Below are 21,616 nucleotides of genomic sequence, written 5' to 3'. Positions count from 1 at the left end.
TGACGATTTCCAAGATCCTCTGGCCTAGATGAATACTTGTTGTTTGCCTTCAAGTCGTTTCTGACTTACGGAGATGCTAAGGCAGGTTTTTCATGACAAGATTTGTTCAAAAGGGAATTGGTTTTGCCTTCTCATGAGGCTGAGAGAGCACGACTTCCCCAAGGTCACCAACTGGGTTTCCATGGTTGAGCGGAGATTTCAATCCTGATCTCCCAGTCCTAGTCCAACACTCAAACCACTACATCAGGCTGGCTCTCTAGAAGAAAACTTGGAACTCCCAAAATAATGGGATTCAAATTTCCTTCCAATCACAAGTATCACAACAGCAGCTTGCACCACCAGAGGGATAGTGTTACATGCTGAAATTTTTAAATGCAACACCCTTCACAATAGTGTCTCAAAGCCATGCCCCCAAGGAGATTCAAACATATCAACATTCTAGCTATTGACATATCCACTAGAAGCAGATCTTTTGTAAAGCTACTGTGTCTTAATTGCCTATTCAAGACCAAGCCATAGCAAAATACTTTGCATTACTGTAGGAAGACTTCACAGCAATGTATAACTGCTGAGAAAAACAACTACCCACAAACTACTGTGACAATGACAACTAAACTTTGGCCCGTTACAGACCGCCCAAAAGGGGCGGTCTTGGGCCGCTGCCGGTTGCAGCATGGGGAAGCCGCTGTAGCCAAACCGCGCGACTCGCCCGCGCTGTAAAAAAGGAGCGTGAAAATCACGCTCCTTCCGGCAACCCAGAAGAGACGTCGCAAGTGCCAAAGCGCGCACTCGCGACATCTCTTCCGGGTTTGGACGTCCGGACGCACAGCGTCCGTTACGTCAAGATGGCCGCGCCCATCTGTATAGGGCGCTGCCATCTTGACGTACAGAATACGTGCGAGGGGCAAGGCGCATCCGGAAGCACCGCCCCTCGCACGTATTCACGGCACGACGACGACGACGCTTAGGCCCGTCTATAACGCGACTCAGAGAGACCATAAAAGGTGGTGTGTGTGGGAGCAGATTGCACCATTGCTACTGCTAATCAAAATATGCTATCATGCTGTCCAGTGAGACACAGGGCAGTTTGGTACATTGCAACATACATGATGTAGATAGTCAGCTACATTAGCACACTGGTTTGCATATACTCATCACTGTGTTGTTAATCTATGAAGCCCCTTCCTTGCCTCAGCAACTGAGTAATAACACAATCCCATAACCCAACTCCAAACAAAATGATCCCAGCCCCACATCAAGAATTGCACATCTCTTCATAAAGTGTACTTGGGCCAGACACACTTGGGGGGGAAGTAACAGGGATAAGAAAGGGCCTCAAAGGTAGCCAGTCAGCCATGCAAGTTGCATACAAGGAGTCCAGGATGTGTCTCATGGCTGCCAAGAAATCCAACAATAGCAATAGCAGTTTCATTTATGTATTGCTTCATACCACACTGAGTAGTCTCTAAGCGGTTTACAACTGTAAATTAATTGCCCCCATCAAGCTGGGTACTCATTTCAGAGACCTCAGAAGGATGTAAGCCTGAGTCGACCCTGAGCCCCTGGCTGGGACTGAACTCACAACCTTGTGGCTTGTGAGCGAGTGGCTGCAGTACTGGCATTTAACCCCGTGCCACCAGGTCATACAATAATGTAGCTTTACCTTGGATCAAACATTGTTCAGAAAGGAGACTGCAGTTAAGAAATAAGAAGTCTTGGAATGGGAAGGGCAGTGATGAGAGAACTAGACAAGATCCTAAATAATAAAGATATTCAACTGAGCACTATAGTTATCCAAGCCATTGTATTCCCCATCACCATGTGTATAAATACTCAAAACAAACAAACAAACAAATATGTGAGCTGGACAGTGAAAATGGTAGATAAAAAGAAAATCAACTCATTTGAGAAGTAGTGCTGGAGAAGAGTGCTGAGAATACCATGGACAGGCAAAAAGACAAACAAATGGGTCCATGAACAGATCAAGTCTGAATTTTCCCTGGAAGCCAAGATGATTAAATTGAGTCTGTTGTACTTTGATCACATCATGAGAAGGCATGAATCACTGGAAAAGACAATAATGCTAGGAAAAGTAGAAGGTAGCAGAAAGGGAGGAAAACCATACACCAGATCAGGGGTCGGCAACCTCCGGCCTGTGGGCCGGATGCGGCCCGCGGGCACCTTTCCGCCGGCCCCCGGTCCCTCCTGCCGCCGAAATCGCCGCCGATTTCAGCCGCTCCGGCCGCCATTTTGCCCTTCAAAATGGTGGCGCCCATTAGGAGGCCTGCTGTGGCCTCCAGAGCCCTGAAACAGGGCTCCAGGAGCCGCACCAGGCCTCTGGGAGGCCCGATGTGGCAGCCAGAGCCCAGAAATGGGGCTCCAGGAGCCGCAGCGGGCCTTCCAATGGGCGCCGCCCACCTCCCTCCTGGCTCTGCCCTCCCTCCCTCCTCCCTCCTATAAATGGAGGGGCGGAGGGAGGGAGGGAGGGGAGGCGGAGGAGAAAGGGAGAGAAAGGGTGGGAGGGAGAGAGAGGGAGGGAGGGGAGAAGAGAGAGAGAGAGAGAGGGTGGGAGTGAGAGGGAGGGAGGAAGGGAGAGAAAGAAAGTGGTTTGAGACAGTGGCATGCGTTTTTTGCTATTTTGTGGCCTTGCCTAGTCGCTTCCATTCTTACAAATATTGCTATTATTATTGTTGTTATCCTTTGGTATTCTCTTTGCAAAATCCCCCCACATGGACTTGCTTGCTCTTTTCTGGGTTGAGACAGTGGCATGCGTTTTTTGCTGTTTTGTGGCCTTGTCTAGTCGCTTCCATTCTTGCAAATATTTGGTTTATTCTTTGCAAAATGGACTTGCTTGCTCTTTTCTGGGTTGAGACAGTGTGCATGCATTTTTCCTGTGTTATGGCATTGCCTAGTAGCTTCTTGCAAATATTATTATTATTATTATTATTATTATTATTATTATTATTATGTGGCTCCGCCCCGGAGGGTGGAAACTCCGCCCCTGACATGTGGCTCCGCCCCCGGATAGTGGAAGCTCCGCCCTGGCATGCGGCTCCGCCCCAGAGGGTGGAAGCTCCACCCCCATGTGCGGCTCCACCCCTGGAGGGTGGAAGCTCCACCCCCCTGGCTTCGGCCCCCCCAGTTGTCTGAGGGACAGCAACCTGGCCCCCGGCTCAAAAAGGTTGCCTACCCCTGCACCAGATGGACCGATTCAATTAGGGATGTTATGGGTCTGAATCTACAAGACCTAAACAAGGTTGTGGAGGATCGCGGGGTTTGGAGATGTCCCATCTACAGGGTCACCAGCTAACAACAACAACAAAAAACAGATGAAATAACGCTGAAAGAAGTTTGAATTCAAAGACACTTACCAAAGTCGAACCTCTTCGCCTTGGACGACTCTTTCCACTCTCCAGGTGATGGTTTTTTTCAAAGCTACCAAACTGAATCTCAGGTGGAATTTCACACACCATTCCTGAGAAGTCCGACATCATATTTCTCGGCATCCCAACCTTCCGGATAGAGAAAGCACTTCTGTTTAAAGGAGAGACCTTTGTCGGATGGCGTGGAACACTTCCAACAGCTCACATGGTAAATGTCTCAGGCATTTCTGTACAAAACAGGGCAGGGATGGGGGAGAGAAGAGGAAAGGAGAAGAGAGGAGAGAGACATCACTGAATGGTTTGAAAACAGAACTTCCAATGTTCACCGTAATAAAATGAAATTACAAATAATTTCAGTGAGTTACTCTGTGACTCCACCACGAAAGTGCCTGGCTAATTGGTTATACTTTCCTTAATGCTGGCTCCCATTCCTTCTCTGCTCACAAACCAAACCAGTCATCCATATTGACCTAATGCAGGAGTGGAAAAATTATGGCTAGAGGTTATATGTCACCTTTCAGGCTTTTTCTGTGGCCCTTGACTCCTCCTGACTGCCTTCCTGGAAAGCCCTTTTTCTTGCCAAAAATGGGGTGAACTATCTTTCCAGAAATTGCGATTCATATTTTTAAAATGTTACAGGCATAAAAAGTACTCTTTCCCCCCCAAAGCAATGTTGACTTCTGGCAAGTTCTGGCATTTTTTTTGGGGGGGGGGGCAGCTTGTGTGTGTGTGTGTGTGTGTGTGTGATTCATGCAGCCTCCAGAGAATCCTAGGGGCAAAATGTTTTCCCCAGACCCATTGCAGTTTCCCACCATCTCTGTGCTCACTAGCCACAAACAGGTGTTTGTTCTTAAAATCCACCAGAAGGGAAGACACAGAGCCAGCATAGCGCAGTGGCTTGAGTGAGGGACTATGGCTCTGGTGACCAGGGTTTAAATCCCTGCTCAGCTTTCAAGACTAATTGGGTGACCTTGGGAGGTCACACTCTTTCAGCCTTGGAGGAACGCAAAGACAAACCTCTTCTGAACAATTCTTGCCAGGAAAAACCCATGATAGGTCCCTATACTGGGAGAAAGGCAGGATATAAATATAATAAAATAAAAGTATAAATAGGTTTGGGTTGGAAATGACTTGAAGGTATGCAACAAAAACTCAATTTCCATGTCATCTCTCCCAAATTCCACATTATTCAAATATTCCATGAGCCACATTACATTCTACAACAATTGGTGGATGGTTCTATGTTGGCCTATGCCAGGGTTGGGCAATCTGTGGTCATCCAGATGCTTGTGGACTGCAACTTCCATTATCTCTAACCACTGGTGATGCTGTCTGGGGTTGATAGGCACTGTAGGCCCCCCAACTATCTGTAGGGCACACAACAACAACCGCAACAACCACAAGAGAAGGCTCACAAGAGAAAAAAAACCTCTCCAGTGACGTATTTACCTCGATGGGATGCCAGCAGAAATTGCCTAGGTAACCAGCTCTGGTTCATATTAAAAAGCATCCCTCTGTGATGGAACAGCAGGCTGGCAGGAAACTCTCCTCTTGACCTTCAATCACATTCAAAATTAACATTATTCACAACAGGGCTTAAGCAGTGGGTAGCCACATGGCTCTAATGGAAGGTATTAGAGGCTTCTGTATACACAGGCAGAAAAGAGGCTGATTGTCAGAGCAGCCCACTGTTCAATTTCCAGCAGAATATCAAGGCCGCATCATTGCACACTAAGAGAGCATCAGGTGAAGCAACAGGTTTTACATGTTCCTCTTGCATGGCTCTTTCCTGGTGGCTAGCAGTTTTGTTCAGTTGCATGTCTGTGAATAGATCCTTCTAGCGCAACCTTCCCGCAGCTGATATGGTGGACTACAGTTCCCATTATGTCAATAGTATGCTGGCTGGGGATAATGGAAGTCAAAGTCCAAAGTACCTTGAAAGCACCAGAATGAGGAAGAGAGGCCACGCTGTAAGGCCCACTAATTGTTGATTTTTAAAGTTGCACTGTGAAGATTATTATGCACGTGATACTTTTTTTAGAAGTGCCACGTCTCAAAAATGAATCATTAGTAGCTTCTAAATTCTTATTCATTTAAGAAATCTGTACTGCGCTTATTTTCACACACAGCAAAACAAAGCAGCTTACTATGAAGAGCAAAAGAACAATGAATTGCAAACAAGAACTATTGAGGAAAGGGGTAGAGGATAGTAGCAATATTGTGTTTTAATAAGCTGCACAGGGTTCCAAATCAGAAGAAAGGTGAGCTATAAGTAAGATATAATTAAACAAGAAAGAGGTAATGAGGCTGGTATTGCCCATGACTATTCCTGCTTTTATTAATTTAATACACTTCTTTTCTCCCTAGGCTCAAAACAGTTCATATTAGTTTTTCTAACGGTTAATAATTATGCCTCTAACAGGCTAACAATTTCTGGAAATGAAAGGATTGGTGTGAGGAAAATGATATAAAAGAAGCCAAATCAAGTTTTTATTTCCACTTTTGAAATGACATTTGAATCTGGCCAACCTGAGATCTCCCACGACTTCTTAAATTACTCTTAGCTTCCTGGAAGACAAAAAATTGAGTCTAACTAAGATTAAAAGCTTTGCAGAACCAAGCAACTATTCCCCAGCATATTATAAAATGATCCAAGAACGATGATGGATTTGAAATGAAAACACCCCAAACAGAACAGAAAGTGGTTAAGTGAAGCTTAATGAAAACAATGTTTTTATAAAGACAGCAAAAGCCTTTTAGGGCCCCTAAAGGCAGCGGAGCCTTGGAAGCTAAGCAGGTCAGCCCTGGTTAGTATTTGGATGGAAGACCATCAAATATTTCAGAGAAAGGAACTGGCACCTCTGAGGCTAGCATTCCTTGCTTAAGAATACCCTATTAAATTCATGGGGTCGCCATAAGTTGACAGGCGTTTTGAAGGCACACAACACACAAAATTGCTTTGCATTTAAAAGCCACCTTCAATAGCTCACAGACTGGTTCTGAACAACTGGAATGCATCTAAAATTTATGGCAAACTGAGATAAACCATGTTTTCACATCTGAATGTGTTTTAAAATTTGTGTGTGTGCCTTCATGGGAATGGCAACCCCATAAATTTTTCATAAGGATTTCTGAGGTCAGGAATCCTCAGAGGTGGTTTGGCCAGTTCCTTCTGAAATATAGCCTACAGCGCTTAGTATGGGGCCTGTTCAAATGGGAGAAAGTCTTTCTAAAAAATCAAGATTAGATGGATATGTTTATATTGTATTTAATATAAACTAGTAAAATATGGTCTAAACCTAGGCAGTGCAACTATTAAGTGGATTTGCAATTGGTTGACCGGCCGAACCCAAAAGGTGCTCAGCAATGGTTCCTCTTCATCCTAGAGAGAAGTGGCCAGTGGGGTGCCACATGGATCTGTCCTGGGCTCAGTGCTATTCAACATCTTTATCAATGACCACAGAGTTACACTGGAAGACCTACAAATGCCTAGAGAAGTGTTTTTTCCCTAAGAACTCTGGGTCCTCCAGTGCAACTTCTGGTTGATATCGACCACAAAGTTAAGCTGGAGGACCTAGAGATTCCTAGGGAATCCATCAAATCCATGAATAATCAAATCCGCAAAATTCAAAGCCACAAATGTGGAGGGCTGACTATAATTATATGTGTTGTGTAATATATTCTCATTTTGTAATGTATTGTCTTTATTTGGTTGTCACAATTTAGTATGGTCTTCTAGATCATACTAGAAAAATTGAAATGGATCTGGATAATCCATCTCATCCAGAAACTCCTGGAGTTGCAAAGCCACCGCACGCTTCGGTACCTAGCTGGCTTTTCCTCAGTAATGGATTCCAAGGTAGTCTGTGCACAATAATAAAGTAGTTAATGGTAGTAGTTTAAAAAACACCACCACCAAAACAATTAACCATAATGCAGGTAAAAACTACACATTTCCCATTCAAGAAGCAAGGTAGTCAGATAAAATTCCTGAGCACTAAAAATGGTTCAACTTGGTAACAGAATGTAACCATTGCCACTCTCTGCCAAACTTTCTCAAGAAGGAAGTTCCAAAGTTGGGAAGCCACATCACAACAATGTATCCTTTGTGGGGTGGACTACTTCAGAGATTGGAAAGGCCCTTGCCATTCTGCCAGCCACTATGTCCCAAAACAAAACTCACCCCATTGTTATTTTGGTACCAAAATGGAGCTTGGAGGCAAATATGCCATAGTTGCTTCCCCAGAAGAGACCCTTATTTCAAACACTGCAAATTGCCTCCCATAGCTGCTAGTGAATTTTGGGGGGGCATCCCCCCCAAAAAAAAATTGTGTGTGGGAGGGAGTGTTGCTGGGGCCCCACAAAAATAACTATTGATGCATGCAACTTGTACACTATACTTTCCTCATCTTGGATATATGTAATACATATTGACTGGTTCTGCTAAAAGAAGGGTTGCCTCTGATGATCTTGAGGCACAGGGGGAACTTTTAAAATAAATAAAGTATTGGGTATTGCAAATGCAAAAGGGACTAAGATAAATCATACTATACCTAATAACAATGACAACTGTATAGAAAGCATTTTAATAGATACCGTATGTTTAAAATTAAAGGTAAACAGCAATGATCGATTAAATGAGTTAAAAGTTTTACACTATTTGGATGTTTTTATTAATGTGTGGAAAGTTTTATACAACTACAGCATAATATGATCACAAAATGGTTGCCAAATTGAAAACTGGAGAGGACACCTGTTCCCTTAATGGTTATGTAAAAGAAGATTTCAGGAAGTGTTGCTTATCACACAACCTTGTAAGAAGCAAGACCTGCTGAAAATCCCTTTTCTACACTGTCATTAAAAGCACAGGAGCCTTTTCCAGTTTTCACTCTGGCAACCCCCAATCACCAGTCCTTTCGTTCAGTTGATGGTATGTTTCTCCAAAGCTGGGAAACAGTACTGTACTTTTCGGGACTACAATTCCCAGAACCATGCACTGCCAGAATGGCTGGGGGAGTTGGGAACTACAGTCCCCAAATGTTCCTTTTCTAAGCTCTGCTGGTGCTGGTGCCCTAATGTTCCCAAGGGGTGCTTTAACCTCGCAAAAGTAGTTTATTCAGCCACAAAGCAAATAAGGCAGCTGCCAGAGGCCTCATTGCACCATAGTTCAGATATAGGGCTTACGAACAGCACTGGCAGCAATTGCATGGAGATTTTTTTTTTAAGTGCATTCAGTTACTGCTCCACCTAAAAAATAAACTCCAGTGGAGACTGGAAGTCAGCTTTCTCTAACCAGGGAGCATTCTTTCAGAAGATCAAGAGCTGGAATCCAACTGTGAGGAATGTAGAGGTTCTTCATAAAGTGCAAATCTTTGGCACATGAGCACGATTATTTCTAATGTGGCATTTTAATGTGTTGATTTAATGTTTTACATGCATACCGCAGTTAACAAAGCCTCTGATGAAGGAAAGTCTTTTTACAAAGCCTTTTTACAACTGCCCAGCTCTTGCTTTTTTCTCATCTTCTGTCTCGCTGAAAGTGTTTTTAGCAGCACTGGCTTTGTGAGGATAACAAAGGAGGGCTGGAGAAACACAGACTTTTAATACAGGGTTGCTGCAGCATATCTGCAGTAAATGATGCAATAAAGCTTGAGCGGGGAAAGCATGGGATTCTGCTCTAGCCCATCCCAAAGTTGAAAAGAAGAGAGAGAGAGAGAGAGAGAGAGAGAGCAAGCATGCTGTAGTACAGGGGTAGGCAACCTGCGGCCTGGCGAGGCCTTGGGACCAGCCCCAGCCTGGTCCTGCTGCCGATTGCCGCCGGGGTCTTTGGCGTCTCGCGTGAGGGGCATGGTGGGGCAATTGTCTATAGAAGCCTCAGAAACATGCATTTATCTTAACATTTTTTTAAAAAAAAAACAGCAAATTTTTTCACGTGTCCTTTATTTTTTATTTAAAAAGTGCCCTCCATTTGAAAATTTTGTCCTACATTTGTCCCGGGTTATTTATTTATTTAATTTTAAAAAATTATTTTTTCTTCTAGGAATGACCGTATAACACCGGTCTTGAAGTCCCTGCACTGGCTGCCTATTAGTTTCTGGGCAAAGTACAAGGTGTTGGTGTTGGTGGGCCCAGAGTACTTGAGGGAACGCCTTCTTCCCTATTGTCCGTCCCGCACACTAAAGTCCTCTGGAAGAAATCTACTACAGCCAAAAAAATCTAGGCTAACATCAGTTTCCAAGGGGGCCTTTTCTATTACTGCTCCTAAACTATGGAACGACCTGCCGGAGGAGATCTGTCACATTTCCACTCTGGTAGCTTTTAAGAAAGCACTCAAGACAGATCTCTTCCGGCAGGCCTTTCCAACCTAGTTACCCTCCCCAGATATAGAGATATTTGTCCCCTCATTTGTCTATTTCCCCCGCCAATGTTTCTGCCTATTTTTTGGTTGTTCAATGTTTTTAATGTTTTAATATTATTACTGTTTAATTCTGTTTTAGTACTGGGAATGGGGGGTGGTGGTAGGTCTAGGGTTTGATATTTTTAACTCTATTGTAATTTGTTGTATTTTATTGTTGTAACCCACCCGGATTCTTCATAATTGGGTGGGCTAGAAATAAATCTATTATTATTATTATTATTATTATTATTATTATTATTATTTAATTATTTATTTTTTGGCTTCGGCCCCCCAGTTGTCTGAGGGACAGCAACCCGGCCCCCGGCTCAAAAGGGTTGCCTACCCCTGCTGTAGTAGTTTGAATGTTGGACTATGACTTGGGAGAATAGGATTTGATTCCCTTCGGCAATGGAAACCCACTGGGTGATCTTGTGCAAGTCACACACCCTCAGCCCCAGAAAACTCCGCGATAGGTTTGCCTTAGGGTTGCCATAAACTGGAAATAACATGAAGGCACACAACAAGTTAAGCCTCCCTCACCAGCTTTGTTGTTGTTGTTGTTGTTGCTGTTGTGTACAAGTCACTTCTAATTTATGGCAACCCTAAGGTGAACTTATCATTTTTTTTCTTGGCAAGTTCCTTTAAGGGGGTTTGCCATTGCTTTCTCCTGAGCATGCGACTTGCCCAAGATCACCCAGTGGGTTTCATGGCCAAGCAGGGAATCAAACCCTGGCCTTCAGAGTCATAGTCCAACACTTAAACCACTACACCACACTGTCTCTCACACTTGTATTACAGTCTCCCTATTTTCCTACTGCCGCCCACTTTATCAAGCTTTATCATCTTTTCCAGTGCTGTGGTAAGTCCAAAGGTTTCTCGTGAGTCTTCAGGCCTGATTTGTTGTCAGACCCATTCATCTGTTTTTTTGGCAGTCCACGGTATCCACACCTCCCTTGAAGATCTTAGAACTTGAATGGTTTCATATGGGAAGATGCAGGTAGTTTGGACCTGGGCCATACAGAACTTTTATAACCAGCCCTCTGCATCGTGTTCAGAAACATACTGGCAGCCAGGGGAAGTCTTGTAACAAGGACTTATGTGGCCCCTGTAACTTTGTTGTGGTGTGCCTCCAAGTCATTTTTGACTTATGGCAATCCTAAAGCGAAACTATCATAGGGTTTTCTTGGCAAATTTCTTCAGAAGGGTTTTGTCAGTGCCATCCTCTGCGGCTGAGAAGGTGTGACTTGCCCAAAGCCACCCACTGTTTTGTTATATTAATAACCTGGCCAACTGAAATCTCCAAGCCCTCTTCAAGGGAAGCCCCACAGAGAGTGAATTACAGCTATCCAAACATACCATTGTCCATTGTACTTTCCAGCATGCGGTTTACTATTTGCTACCCTAATTCAACCTTTGCAGAGGAAATAGGGCTGGGCCAAATACTTTTTATAGAATTTGGAGACAGGGTATTCTAGGAAGTCATTGGTTTTAATGCAGCTTAACACTACCAAGAAGCCAACAGAAACTGGCCTGACCTCAAGACAACTGTGTGCTACCTCTTTATTCCTTTTGAGAGTATGATAGCAAGTCCTCAGGTTCCCATCTCTAACTTCACATAACTTAACAGCAATTTGTAATTTGTTGTAATTTGTATTGTTTTAGATATGTTGTTAACTGTCTTGACTCCCAATGTTGGAAGAAATACAGTACAGGATATAAATGAATAACATAATAATATAGGTTCAGTATCCCTTATCCAAAACTCCAAAATGCTCCAAAATCCAAAATTGTGTCCACATGAGTGGCTCAGATAGTGATACCTTTGCATCCTGATGGTTCAATGTACACAAATTTTCTTTCATGCATAAAATTAAAATATGGTCTAAAACTCCCTTTAGGCTATGTATGTAAGGCATATATGCTTTATGATAGTTCAGTGTACACAAAACTTGTTTCATGTATAACATGGTTAAAAATAATTTTAAACTACCTTCAGGCTATGTGTATAAAGTGTATATGAAACATAAATGAATTTCATGTTTAGATTTGGGTCCCATCTGCAAAACAACGCATTATGTATATGCAAATATTCCACAATCCATAAATAAATAAATAAAAATCCAAAATCCAAAATGCTTCTGGTCCCAAGCATTTCAAATAAGGGACACTCAACATGTAATAATAATAATAATAGGCCCTAACTTTGCACAAATATATTCTCTTCTAAATGGCAGAATTAAAGACGTCTTCTCCAAACTGTCTCACAACTTCCAGATGTACTTCACTCTACCTTTCTTCATCCACCTACCCAGCAGGCCCAAAGGCTCTGCTTGCTAGGGGTAATGGGAGTTGTAGTCCAACATATCTAGGAGGTTCCTTTCAAGTAAAATTGCAATTAGTATCTGGGGAATTGTTTTGCCATGAATATCCAAGCGGCCTTTAGTTTAAAATTATTTCGCTTTCGCAAGCACCAGTATTTTTGAATGGACACTGGTGTGCCTACTCAGCACATAATTCTGTGTTTCACATTCAAATGTTTCATTCCCTCCCTTGGGAAGGGGTAAACTGTACATCGCATCTTTAAAAGAGAAAAAGAAAGGAAAAAACTGGTCTCTCGTGTGACTTGTTGTTGTTGTTGTTGTATGCCTTCAAGTTGTTTCCAACTTATGACAACCCTAGGAGCCAGTGTGGCAGAGTTGTTTGAGTGCTGGACTATGACTCTGGAGACGAAGGTTCGCTTCCCAGCTTGGCCATGAAACCCACTGGGTGACCTCGGGCAAATCACATACTGTCAGGCTCAGGGAAAGGTAATGGCAAAACTTTTCTGAACAAACCTTGCCAAGAAAACCCCATGATAGGGTCACCTTAGGGTCACCACAAGTCAAACATGAAGGTACACAACACACACACCAACACACACACAAGGCAAACCTATCATGGGGTTTTCTTGACATGGTTTGTTCAGAAGAGATTTGCCTTTGCCTTCTTCCCCTGAGGCTGAGAGAATGTGAGGCTGGATGGCCATCTGTCCAAGATGCTTTGATTTATATTTTCTGCATGGCAGGGGGTTAGACTGGATTTATGGCAACCTGGATGGCCCTTGTGGTCTCTTCCAACTCTATGATTCTATGATCCAACCCTGGTTTCCCAGTGTCCTAGTCCAACACTCAAACAACTATACCATGCTGGCTCTTAAAAATCGCTTCTTAAAAATGACTAGCAGACACTCCTGCATCAAGAAACATTACAAAGCAGGGGATTTATATATAAAAGCTACCACATTTCATCAGTCTCCAAAGCCTTGGTATACATTTTTTTAAAATGAGTTTTCTTGCAGTTCCCTGAAAGACACATAATATGAAAGGCTTTAGATGGGGAGGTTCTCAGGCTATTTTGAAAACCCTCCACAAATTAGTTCAGACTCAAGAGCAAGGCTTCAAGACCCGGACAGATACACAAGAGGACAGGGAGAAAGAGAAGAAAAAAGGTGGCTTCAGTTACTTGGACTCTGCATTCATCTGCAACTGGCTTCAGTCCTACCAGCATAAGAGAGTTAAACCCCCACAGAGAAGGTAACTCTTCTCTGCCTAGGCACCATGGGGCCAACACCAAAAAGATCCTATTGCTAGTTACTCCTAATGAGTATACGGCGTTTTGACTCAGTCAGTGAAGCTCTGCTTGTGGTTTGTTGTACAGTAGTTGTGTGCCTTCAAGTGATTTCTGACTTATGGTGACCCTATCACAGGGTTTTCTTGGCAAGTTTCTTTAGAGGGGATTTGCCATTGCCATCCTCTGACATTGAACCCACAGATTAAGATAAACACAATCTGTGGAACAGAAGAAACTGCATGCTAGAACCCAATGGAACATAGACCTGTCAGAGAGCTCTGGCGCCACAACAAACTACAAATTCCAGGATTCCATAGGATGGAGCCATGACAGTTAAAGCTGTGTGAAAATGTATTAATTCTGCAATGTGGCAGCAGCCTGAGTTCAGCACCAGTACTTTTTAGCTGCCTTGAGTCCCTGTACCGGGAGGAAGGAGGGGTATAAATAAATAAAATAATAAAATAATAATTCTTAAACCACAGGGAGAACCTCGGAAATGTGAGTTGGTCCAGTCACACTTGATACTAAGTCACTCTTGAAGTGGGGAAGTTAGCCAAACAATCTGATCTAACTTTCTTAGGTGTCTGTCTCTGTTAATACCATGTTTGCAAAACACAGCAATTACTAAAAATAGAATTCTGTTAAAATGACTTGAAGGCAAACAAGACTTTCAAAGAAAAAGAATAGGGGGAGGAACAGAAGATCATAATCATTTTCCCTGATGAGGATGATGCTGGCAAGATAGCAAGGATTTAAGCTACACAGAATCCTCCTTCAGGCAGCAAGCTTCAGGAAATCTACACCCAGCAAACCAGTCTGCAGAAGTGATTTCTGATCTCATGCAATAATCCTACTTGGCACATTCCTAAATCCTGGTCTTAATTTAAATATTTTTTTAAAAGAAAAACAAAGCAAAACAAAAAAGAGAGCAGGCTGGTACTTGGGATTTCTCTAGGTCTGCTTAGCAAAGTCTGTCTTGAATCGACATAGCATCTTCTGCATCCTTTCATCCTGGTCATTAAAATCACCACCACAAAAGCAGTTCTTGAGAGACAGGTTAATTCTAGTTTAATGCCCACTTTTGTGTGTTTTTAATTGTATTTTTTTTATTTGTAAGCTGCTTTGTGTCCCAATTTTGGGGGAAATGGGATATTATTATTATTATTATTATTATTATTATTATTATTATTATTATTACTATTATCCATTGGGAAAGAGGAAGTGGAAGGCAACTATGACTATTCACATACAGACCTATATCGATATCCCATGTTCATATTCACATTTATGAACACATTTACCTAGGAGTAACCCCCACTGAATGAAGTGGGAGCAAACATTAATGGGATTAGATAGAGGTTTCTACAAAAATTCGGCATACTGCTACCAGATATGCACTCCTAGACCAGCCTTTGCCAAACTGGAAACACTGGGGATGATGGGTTAGATGGGTTCTGCGTTAGACTTTAGAACAAAGACAGACAACCCATGGCCCTCCCAAATGCCCAATGCCATACAAATGGCATAGAGTCACTGATAAAGGCAGTGTACAAATGTTTAAAAAGACTGTGATGGAAAGAGCAGAGCAAAGAGATAAGGCAAAGGCAAAGAAAACATTTTTCAGCAAAACAAACCTGGGTTGCTCAAGAAAAATGAAGCAGAGCACATTCTGAGGAGGCCAGGAATATTTTCAAGAGAACACAGTTGGATTTGGCAATGAAGAGAAAATGTGCTTCCAGAAAGTAGTTTCTCTCCCTGCGCCATGCCCTCCCCAGTTGATTTAAAGGTCTAATGCAAGAGTTGGGAACTTTTCTCCCTCCAGATGTTCTGGACTGCAGCTCCAATAATCCTTTAGTCTTGGCCCTGCTGGGTGGGGCTTCTGAGTGAAGAAACTTTACCTGGAAGGCCAAGGATGCCCCTCTCCTGTCATTGGGGAAGCCAGCAGAAGCATCCTAATACTAAAGGCTGGTGTGTTCAATATTTCCCATTGTGTCACTTGCACTAATCCTAAACCTCCTCCCCGGTTTCTTGTATAGTGTCTGTGCTTGGAGAAGGCAAGGTTGGTTCATCTGTCCTCCAAGTCCCAAATTAATAAATATATTTAGTTAGTTAGTTACAAATTATTAATTAATATATTTATATAGTATATATAAAATATATATTTCTATTAATTGATATATTTATTATTCTCATTAGATGGCTGACTTTTAGTAATCCTCTTCTGGGGTTATTTTGGCTGACATTTAATTGTCTTCACTTTCTTGCCCAAATTGGCATCTATTTGCCCTCCCTCTGCCAAAATGTGCAGCCATCTGAATCCATGCAAAGCAGACGAATGATCACATAATGTGCATCCTCGCAGATACTCCTGTAAAATTTGTGAACCCTTTATTCTGCGGAGTTTGTAGAGTTCCCTGGCCCAAATTCCTCCAAAAGAGCCCGAGCTCCTCCAAATCGCATGTGGTGAGATCACGTTCTATTCAAATAGATTGAAGAGTATTTTAATACTGTAGACAAGCTTGGGAGTTCATATCCATATCCCATGTTCAAATCCCTTGAAACTTACCTGCCGCACATGAATCTGAGGAGTTCAGATAACCCAGTGGGCTTCCAGGGCTGAGCAGGGATTCAAACTCTTCAATCCTCAGATCAGTACACCAAACTGGCTCTTATTTAGAGTATGTATCATACACTCTGTATCATACAACCTTCAGTGCACAATAAAATCATATTGACCAATTTAAAGAGTATAATTTCAACCGACTAAAAGCATGTTAAAACAACTTGCCAAATAAAAACAAGACAATTAAAATCAGTGAAGAGAACTGAAAATTAATATGCATGTGCAGATTTGGATAAAAACCATCCAGACCCCCAAAACCATAGGAATATTCGATATCTATATGAAGCAAAGTGCAACAGGGCTGATGCAATATGAACTTAGAACATGAACTAGAGAAATCACTCAGGATCAATGTTGCCAAAAAGCCTCAAAGATATTCTCCGGAATGTTTTACCAAAATCTAAAATCCCCAGAATTCCCCAATAGTTACTGGAATATTCGGTCAAAATCCCCAGAAAAAAAAATTAACTAAAATGAATTCCCTGGAAATTGGCAACGCTGCTGAGGATGCTCTTTTAAGGTCAAAAGAAAAAGGAAAACTGATGTTTACTGTCACATAAAATCCATCGTAAGGGAATAGAGACAGACAAAAGAAACTGACCTATACAAGGGACCCTAAAAGCTGGCCCTCATATGGAGGTATAAGTTTGCATCTATTGTTGGGTTGAAGCCTCATGGATGCTCCTTCCCAGAAAAAGGAAAAACAAGATTTACTAATTGCTTCAGAGAAGGTGGAAGCTATCTCTGCAGGTAAGAAAAAAGCAAAATTTATTGGCAGAATTTGTTCAGAGGGGGTTTGCCCTTGAGGTTGAGTGTTCAGGAGCTAGAATGTTTGGCTGAGAGTGTGTGACTTGCCCAAGGTCACCTTGGGGATTTCCATGGTTGGGCAGGGATATAAACCCTGCTCTCCCAGTCTCTAGTCCAACACTCCAACCACTACACCATGATGGCTCTCAAAGAAGGATACAGAAAGGGAAAAACAAAGGGCAGGTAGTATTTAGACTTCCCACTCTCACTAATCTAGAGCTTGCATGGCATAGTGGTTTGAGTATTGGCCTATGATTCTGGAGAGCAGGGTTCGATTCCCAGCTCAGCCACGAAACCCACAGGGTGACCTTGGGCGAGTCACATGATCTCAGCCGTGGGGAAGCCAATGGCAAACCTCCTCTGAACAAATCTTGCCAAGGGAGCCCCAACCTTAGGGTTAGCAGAAGTCAGGAATGATTTGAAGGCACACAACAACAACTCTCACTCATCACTTTATACAAGCCTCCCGGTCCCTTTGCTTCCAACAAAAACTTTAATTAAAACACTATGTTTAACTGGGCACTCATTGTGGTTTGAGTGTCGGACTATGACTCTGGAGATCAGGATTTGATTCCCAGCTCAGCCACGAAACCCACTGGGTGACCTTGGGCAAGTCACACTCTCAGCTCAGGGGAAGGCAATGGCAAACCTCCTCTGAACAACTCTTGCCAAGAAAACCCCCGTAATAGGTTCGCCTTGGGGTCACCATAAGTCAGAAATGACTTGGAGGCACATGACGCACACAATCATGCCTCTAAGGGAATGATATTTCACCATCAGGTTCCACAACAGAGAAGACTTTCCCCCACATTCTTCCAAAATTAATTGCTCCACTGGTGGAATACTGAACAAGGCCTCTATTGCAGACCTTCGCCCTTGGGCATGTGTACTTCCAAATATTGAGGTCCCAGGCCATTTGCTACATCACAGTTGTGGACCCTAAGACAACCATCACCCATTCTAGGGTTTGCCAAGCCAACAGCTTTCCCTTGCCCAAGCTGTGCCATCACTTGTACGTGGCTCAGTATTGAACATGCTGGTGCACCAGGACTTAAACATCTTTCTCCCAAAGCAACAGCCTCCAAAATTCCAAGAAAGGTTCTTGGGCTGCAAGGGAAACAGGGCTAACAGATGGATGTGTCCCTAATTGTCATCCCTGATATGATTTTTTTTAATGATATACAAGGAACCTGAGCAAGAATAACTTTCTCCAGCCAAGCGGATTACCGGAAATTTCACTCCCCCAAAAGCTTCCTTTGTGCAAAAGATTTTGACGTACCAAACACGGATCCAGATGCCTTACGGAGTTAAATATTAAATCAGCTGGATGAGTGAGCAAACAATCAATCTATGCTGTGTTCTGTAAAAAGTATGTAGAAGTGCTCACAACAGATGACTGTTTTAGAACCATAAAGTTGGAAAGGACTGTGTGGCTGCTGCCACACTGTAGAAATAAAGCAGTTTGACACTACTTTAACTGCCATGACTCAGTTCTATGGGATCCTGGGGGTTTATAGTTTTGTGGGATATTTAGCCTTCCCTGTCAGAAAGCTCTGTTTCACCACCAATCTACAAATCCCAGAATTCCATAGTATGGAACCATGAAGGTTAAAGTGGTGTCAAACTGCTTTATTTCTGCAGTGTGTATGCAGCATGTAAGATCCACCTAGTCCAACTCTCTGCCATGCAGGAATCCATGCACCCCAAGAAATGGCCACCCATTATCTGCTTAAAAACTTCTAAAGATGAGAACTTCTCTAAATTCTAAGCAACTCTATTCCACTACTGAACACTCTTTTAATACTGAGTATGTTTAATAGTGAATAACTGCCGCAACCTTCTTTTGAAAACCAACAAGTAACTAATTTCCTTTTTAAAAGGAACATCCAAAGGTCTGACTTACAGTATGTATAAGCCTATCAGCTCAATAGCAAATGTCCATTTACATATCTGAATATCGCAGGTTGTTGATTTGTCTATTTACAAGCAAGATTGTTTTCTCAAGAAGTAAACAGAATGCAGAGCAGTTAGGTAATTGTGAACTTATAGTGTATGCTTGCTTACTGAGCTTGTGCAGACCCCAATTCAAATCTTGCCTAAACTGTTTCAATGTGAGTAATTACATTTCTATTTTGTCATGGTTAAGTGCCATCAAGTTGACTTTGACTTGTGGCAGCCCTACTTGGTGTAGTGGTTTGAGCATTCAACTAGGACATGACCGAGCTAGGATTCAAATTCTGAGCTCCAAAGTTGTAGTCCAATGTTCAAACCACTACACCATGCTGGATCTTGTGTTACACATTTGTAAATCAACCCTTCACCTAGCAGGGATTTGTAGTAATATCCAAATAGAACAATAACACTCTACACATCATAAAATCAGTCCAAACAAACATCCTTCAGTTGTATAGATATATAAATAAAGAGGGAGAGAGAAAAATAAAATTACAGAGTGACATTAAAGACCACTAAAAGCTCAAGAGGAAGTTCCACATTCGAGGTGCCACTACTGAAACAGCACTGGATTAAGTCCTCAACAACCTCTCCTCTTTCAAGGATGGGCCATATAGCAGCTCCTCGGACAATAATTGCAAGCTATACTTTTAACACTGGACCTGTACTATTACTGCATGGATTACCGATGTGATCGTGAACCATTCTGAGAGCTAAAAACCTGTATCTCTTTATTTTTCTATGGTGCTGAAGGCTGCTTTTTTAATGATTTTATGATGTGTTGGAACACATTGTTTTATTTGTATATTGCCTGAACTGCCTGCGAGGTGGATGATGGTACACATTACTGATGTAATGTATGTGAACCATTTTGTGAGCTGTATCTCTTTGTTTATATTTTTCTAGTGGTGAAGTCTCTCCCTCCCCCCCTTGATTTTATGATGTGTTGGGTTATATTGCTATATCTGTATATTGCTTCAGCTGCCTGCTAGGTGGCTGACCGTACAGACTACTGGTGTAATGCATGTGAAGGCTATTGAGAGCTGTGAAGTCGAAGGCTTTCATGGCTGGCATCTTCAGAAGATGCCAGCCACAGATGCTGGCAAAAGGTCAGGAAGAAACTCTTCTAGAACATGGCCACATACCCCAAAAAACCCACCAAAAAAAAAAAAAACTATTGAGAGCTTTTTAAAAAGCTGTACCAAACTAACAATATATACTGGATGTAGAAAAGCACTATAGACAGATATCTGAACCATCTCCATCTATCCTGGTTTCATATAGCCTTTTTGATATATGCGTGATCAAGAAAAGTGGCACCTGGTCAGAGAAGGTAAGCATGCTTCCAAACTCAACAAAGGTTACACAAGGCGAAAAGGCTGATCGGCAACGCAGAAAAGACTAACACACACACACAGAAGGGTCATTATTACAGTGCTTCCGCCCACTTCTATCCTGCAAAGAAGATTTACCATGTGTAGAGTTTCAAGGCTGCCGGTTGAGCTACCAGTGAAATCAACAGGACACAAAGAAATAATTGTTTTTAAGAGCTGAGCACTATGGGGGGAAAAGCCACCTCATTTCCTTGTTGGTTAAAACAGCCCCCAGAACATCAAACACAAAATCTCTGGTTCAATATCTCTTTCTGCTTCATCCACAATGATAACCGTCCGCACACTTTAAAATTATAATCCTCAAATTTGATCCAAGAGAACGTAAGGTTATCCCTTCTGGATCAAACTAGAGGCCTATCTATAGTTCCATGTTCAGTTCCCACCATGGCCAACCAGAAACTATATATAATATGTGTGTGTGTGTGCGCGCGCACACACACACAGTAAATATTTATTTATTTATTTATTTATATACAGTAGTTGTATTGGCACTAAAAAAATGACTCGGTTTGACCCCATTTTAACTGCCATGGCTCAGTGCTATGGAATTCTGGGAACTGTACTTTCTTGTGGCATCAGAGCTCGCTGAAACATCTCACAAAACTACAAATCCCAGAATTCTAGAGCATGGCAGTTAAAGCAGTATCAAACTGGATTATATCTGTAGTGCAAATGCAGCCATAAACGGGATATAAATGCACCCTCCCAAATGGTGCTCTAAGAGGGAAGTCAACTGGAAAAATGGTAAACCTAAAGTCATATGAGGTTTTAAGATCTTCTTCACAGATATGTTTAGTGAGGATGCAAGAGCGGGCCTGCTTGGTGGCTGATTCATGTGGGCTACTAAGCCATTAAAAGGAAAACCGTGAGTACAGAATCCATGGATATGGAGGGCCAACTGCAAAGACTTTTAAAAATTAAGACAGGCGTTACTTTTAAGTTACAGTAGCAGAAAGATCTTTTTAATGGGCTGTATTAAGCTCTTATCTCTTTACTACACTTTAACCTGTTTTCCACTGTCGCAATTTCATGTTTAACAGAACTGTGTATTTACTGTAAGAAAAAACAACCTTTGCATCAAATAGGTTTGTGTAATTGCTTTATAACTTGATGTAAACCTGCCTTCAGTCCCACGCCAGAAGAAAAGGGGAATATAAATCAAATAAATAAATAATGGGCGATGTTGACTCTTGTTCTACATTTTCATTTCTGCCCCTCCCCAACCTCAATGTGTGGGTTTTTAAAAACTGAGTTGTGTACAAGGCCAGGATCTAAAAAGGTTACTTTAAGCTATTCCTTTAGCTACTCCCACAGTGGGACTTCTAGTTTCAAATGTCTTCATGTCCGACATACTGCAAATTGCTTTTCTTATTCCCATAAAAATCAAGGTTTTTTTTGCTAAACTGTGTATACTGTATCAGCCAGGCTGGGGTGAGCCATTATGGTGTAG

General features: G+C 42.3%; 2 protein-coding genes across 4 annotated transcripts in view; one reads left to right on the top strand and one right to left on the bottom strand.

The window, feature by feature from the left end:
• The window catches only part of USP6NL (USP6 N-terminal like), a 681,049-nt gene that overhangs the window by 435,662 nt on the left and 223,771 nt on the right, over window positions 1–21,616 (top strand). The gene's annotated exons all lie outside the window — the stretch shown is intronic.
• PROSER2 (proline and serine rich 2) overlaps window positions 1–21,616 on the bottom strand; it is a 40,204-nt gene that overhangs the window by 15,872 nt on the left and 2,716 nt on the right. For 2 of the 3 annotated variants that reach the window (XM_042469879.1, XM_042469880.1), the window contains exon 2: window positions 3,372–3,610. In XM_042469879.1, the coding sequence (XP_042325813.1) occupies window positions 3,372–3,506 (135 nt within the window). In that variant the 5' untranslated portion in view covers window positions 3,507–3,610. Of the gene's footprint in view, window positions 1–3,371; window positions 3,611–4,832; window positions 4,940–21,616 lie in introns of all 3 variants that reach the window. The other variant, XM_042469881.1, reaches the window with a different exon arrangement.

The sequence above is a fragment of the Sceloporus undulatus genome, chromosome 5, assembly GCF_019175285.1.
Source record: "Sceloporus undulatus isolate JIND9_A2432 ecotype Alabama chromosome 5, SceUnd_v1.1, whole genome shotgun sequence".
NCBI classification, from domain to species: Eukaryota; Metazoa; Chordata; class Lepidosauria; order Squamata; family Phrynosomatidae; genus Sceloporus; species Sceloporus undulatus.
This window is presented reverse-complemented; position numbering and strand designations above follow the sequence as displayed.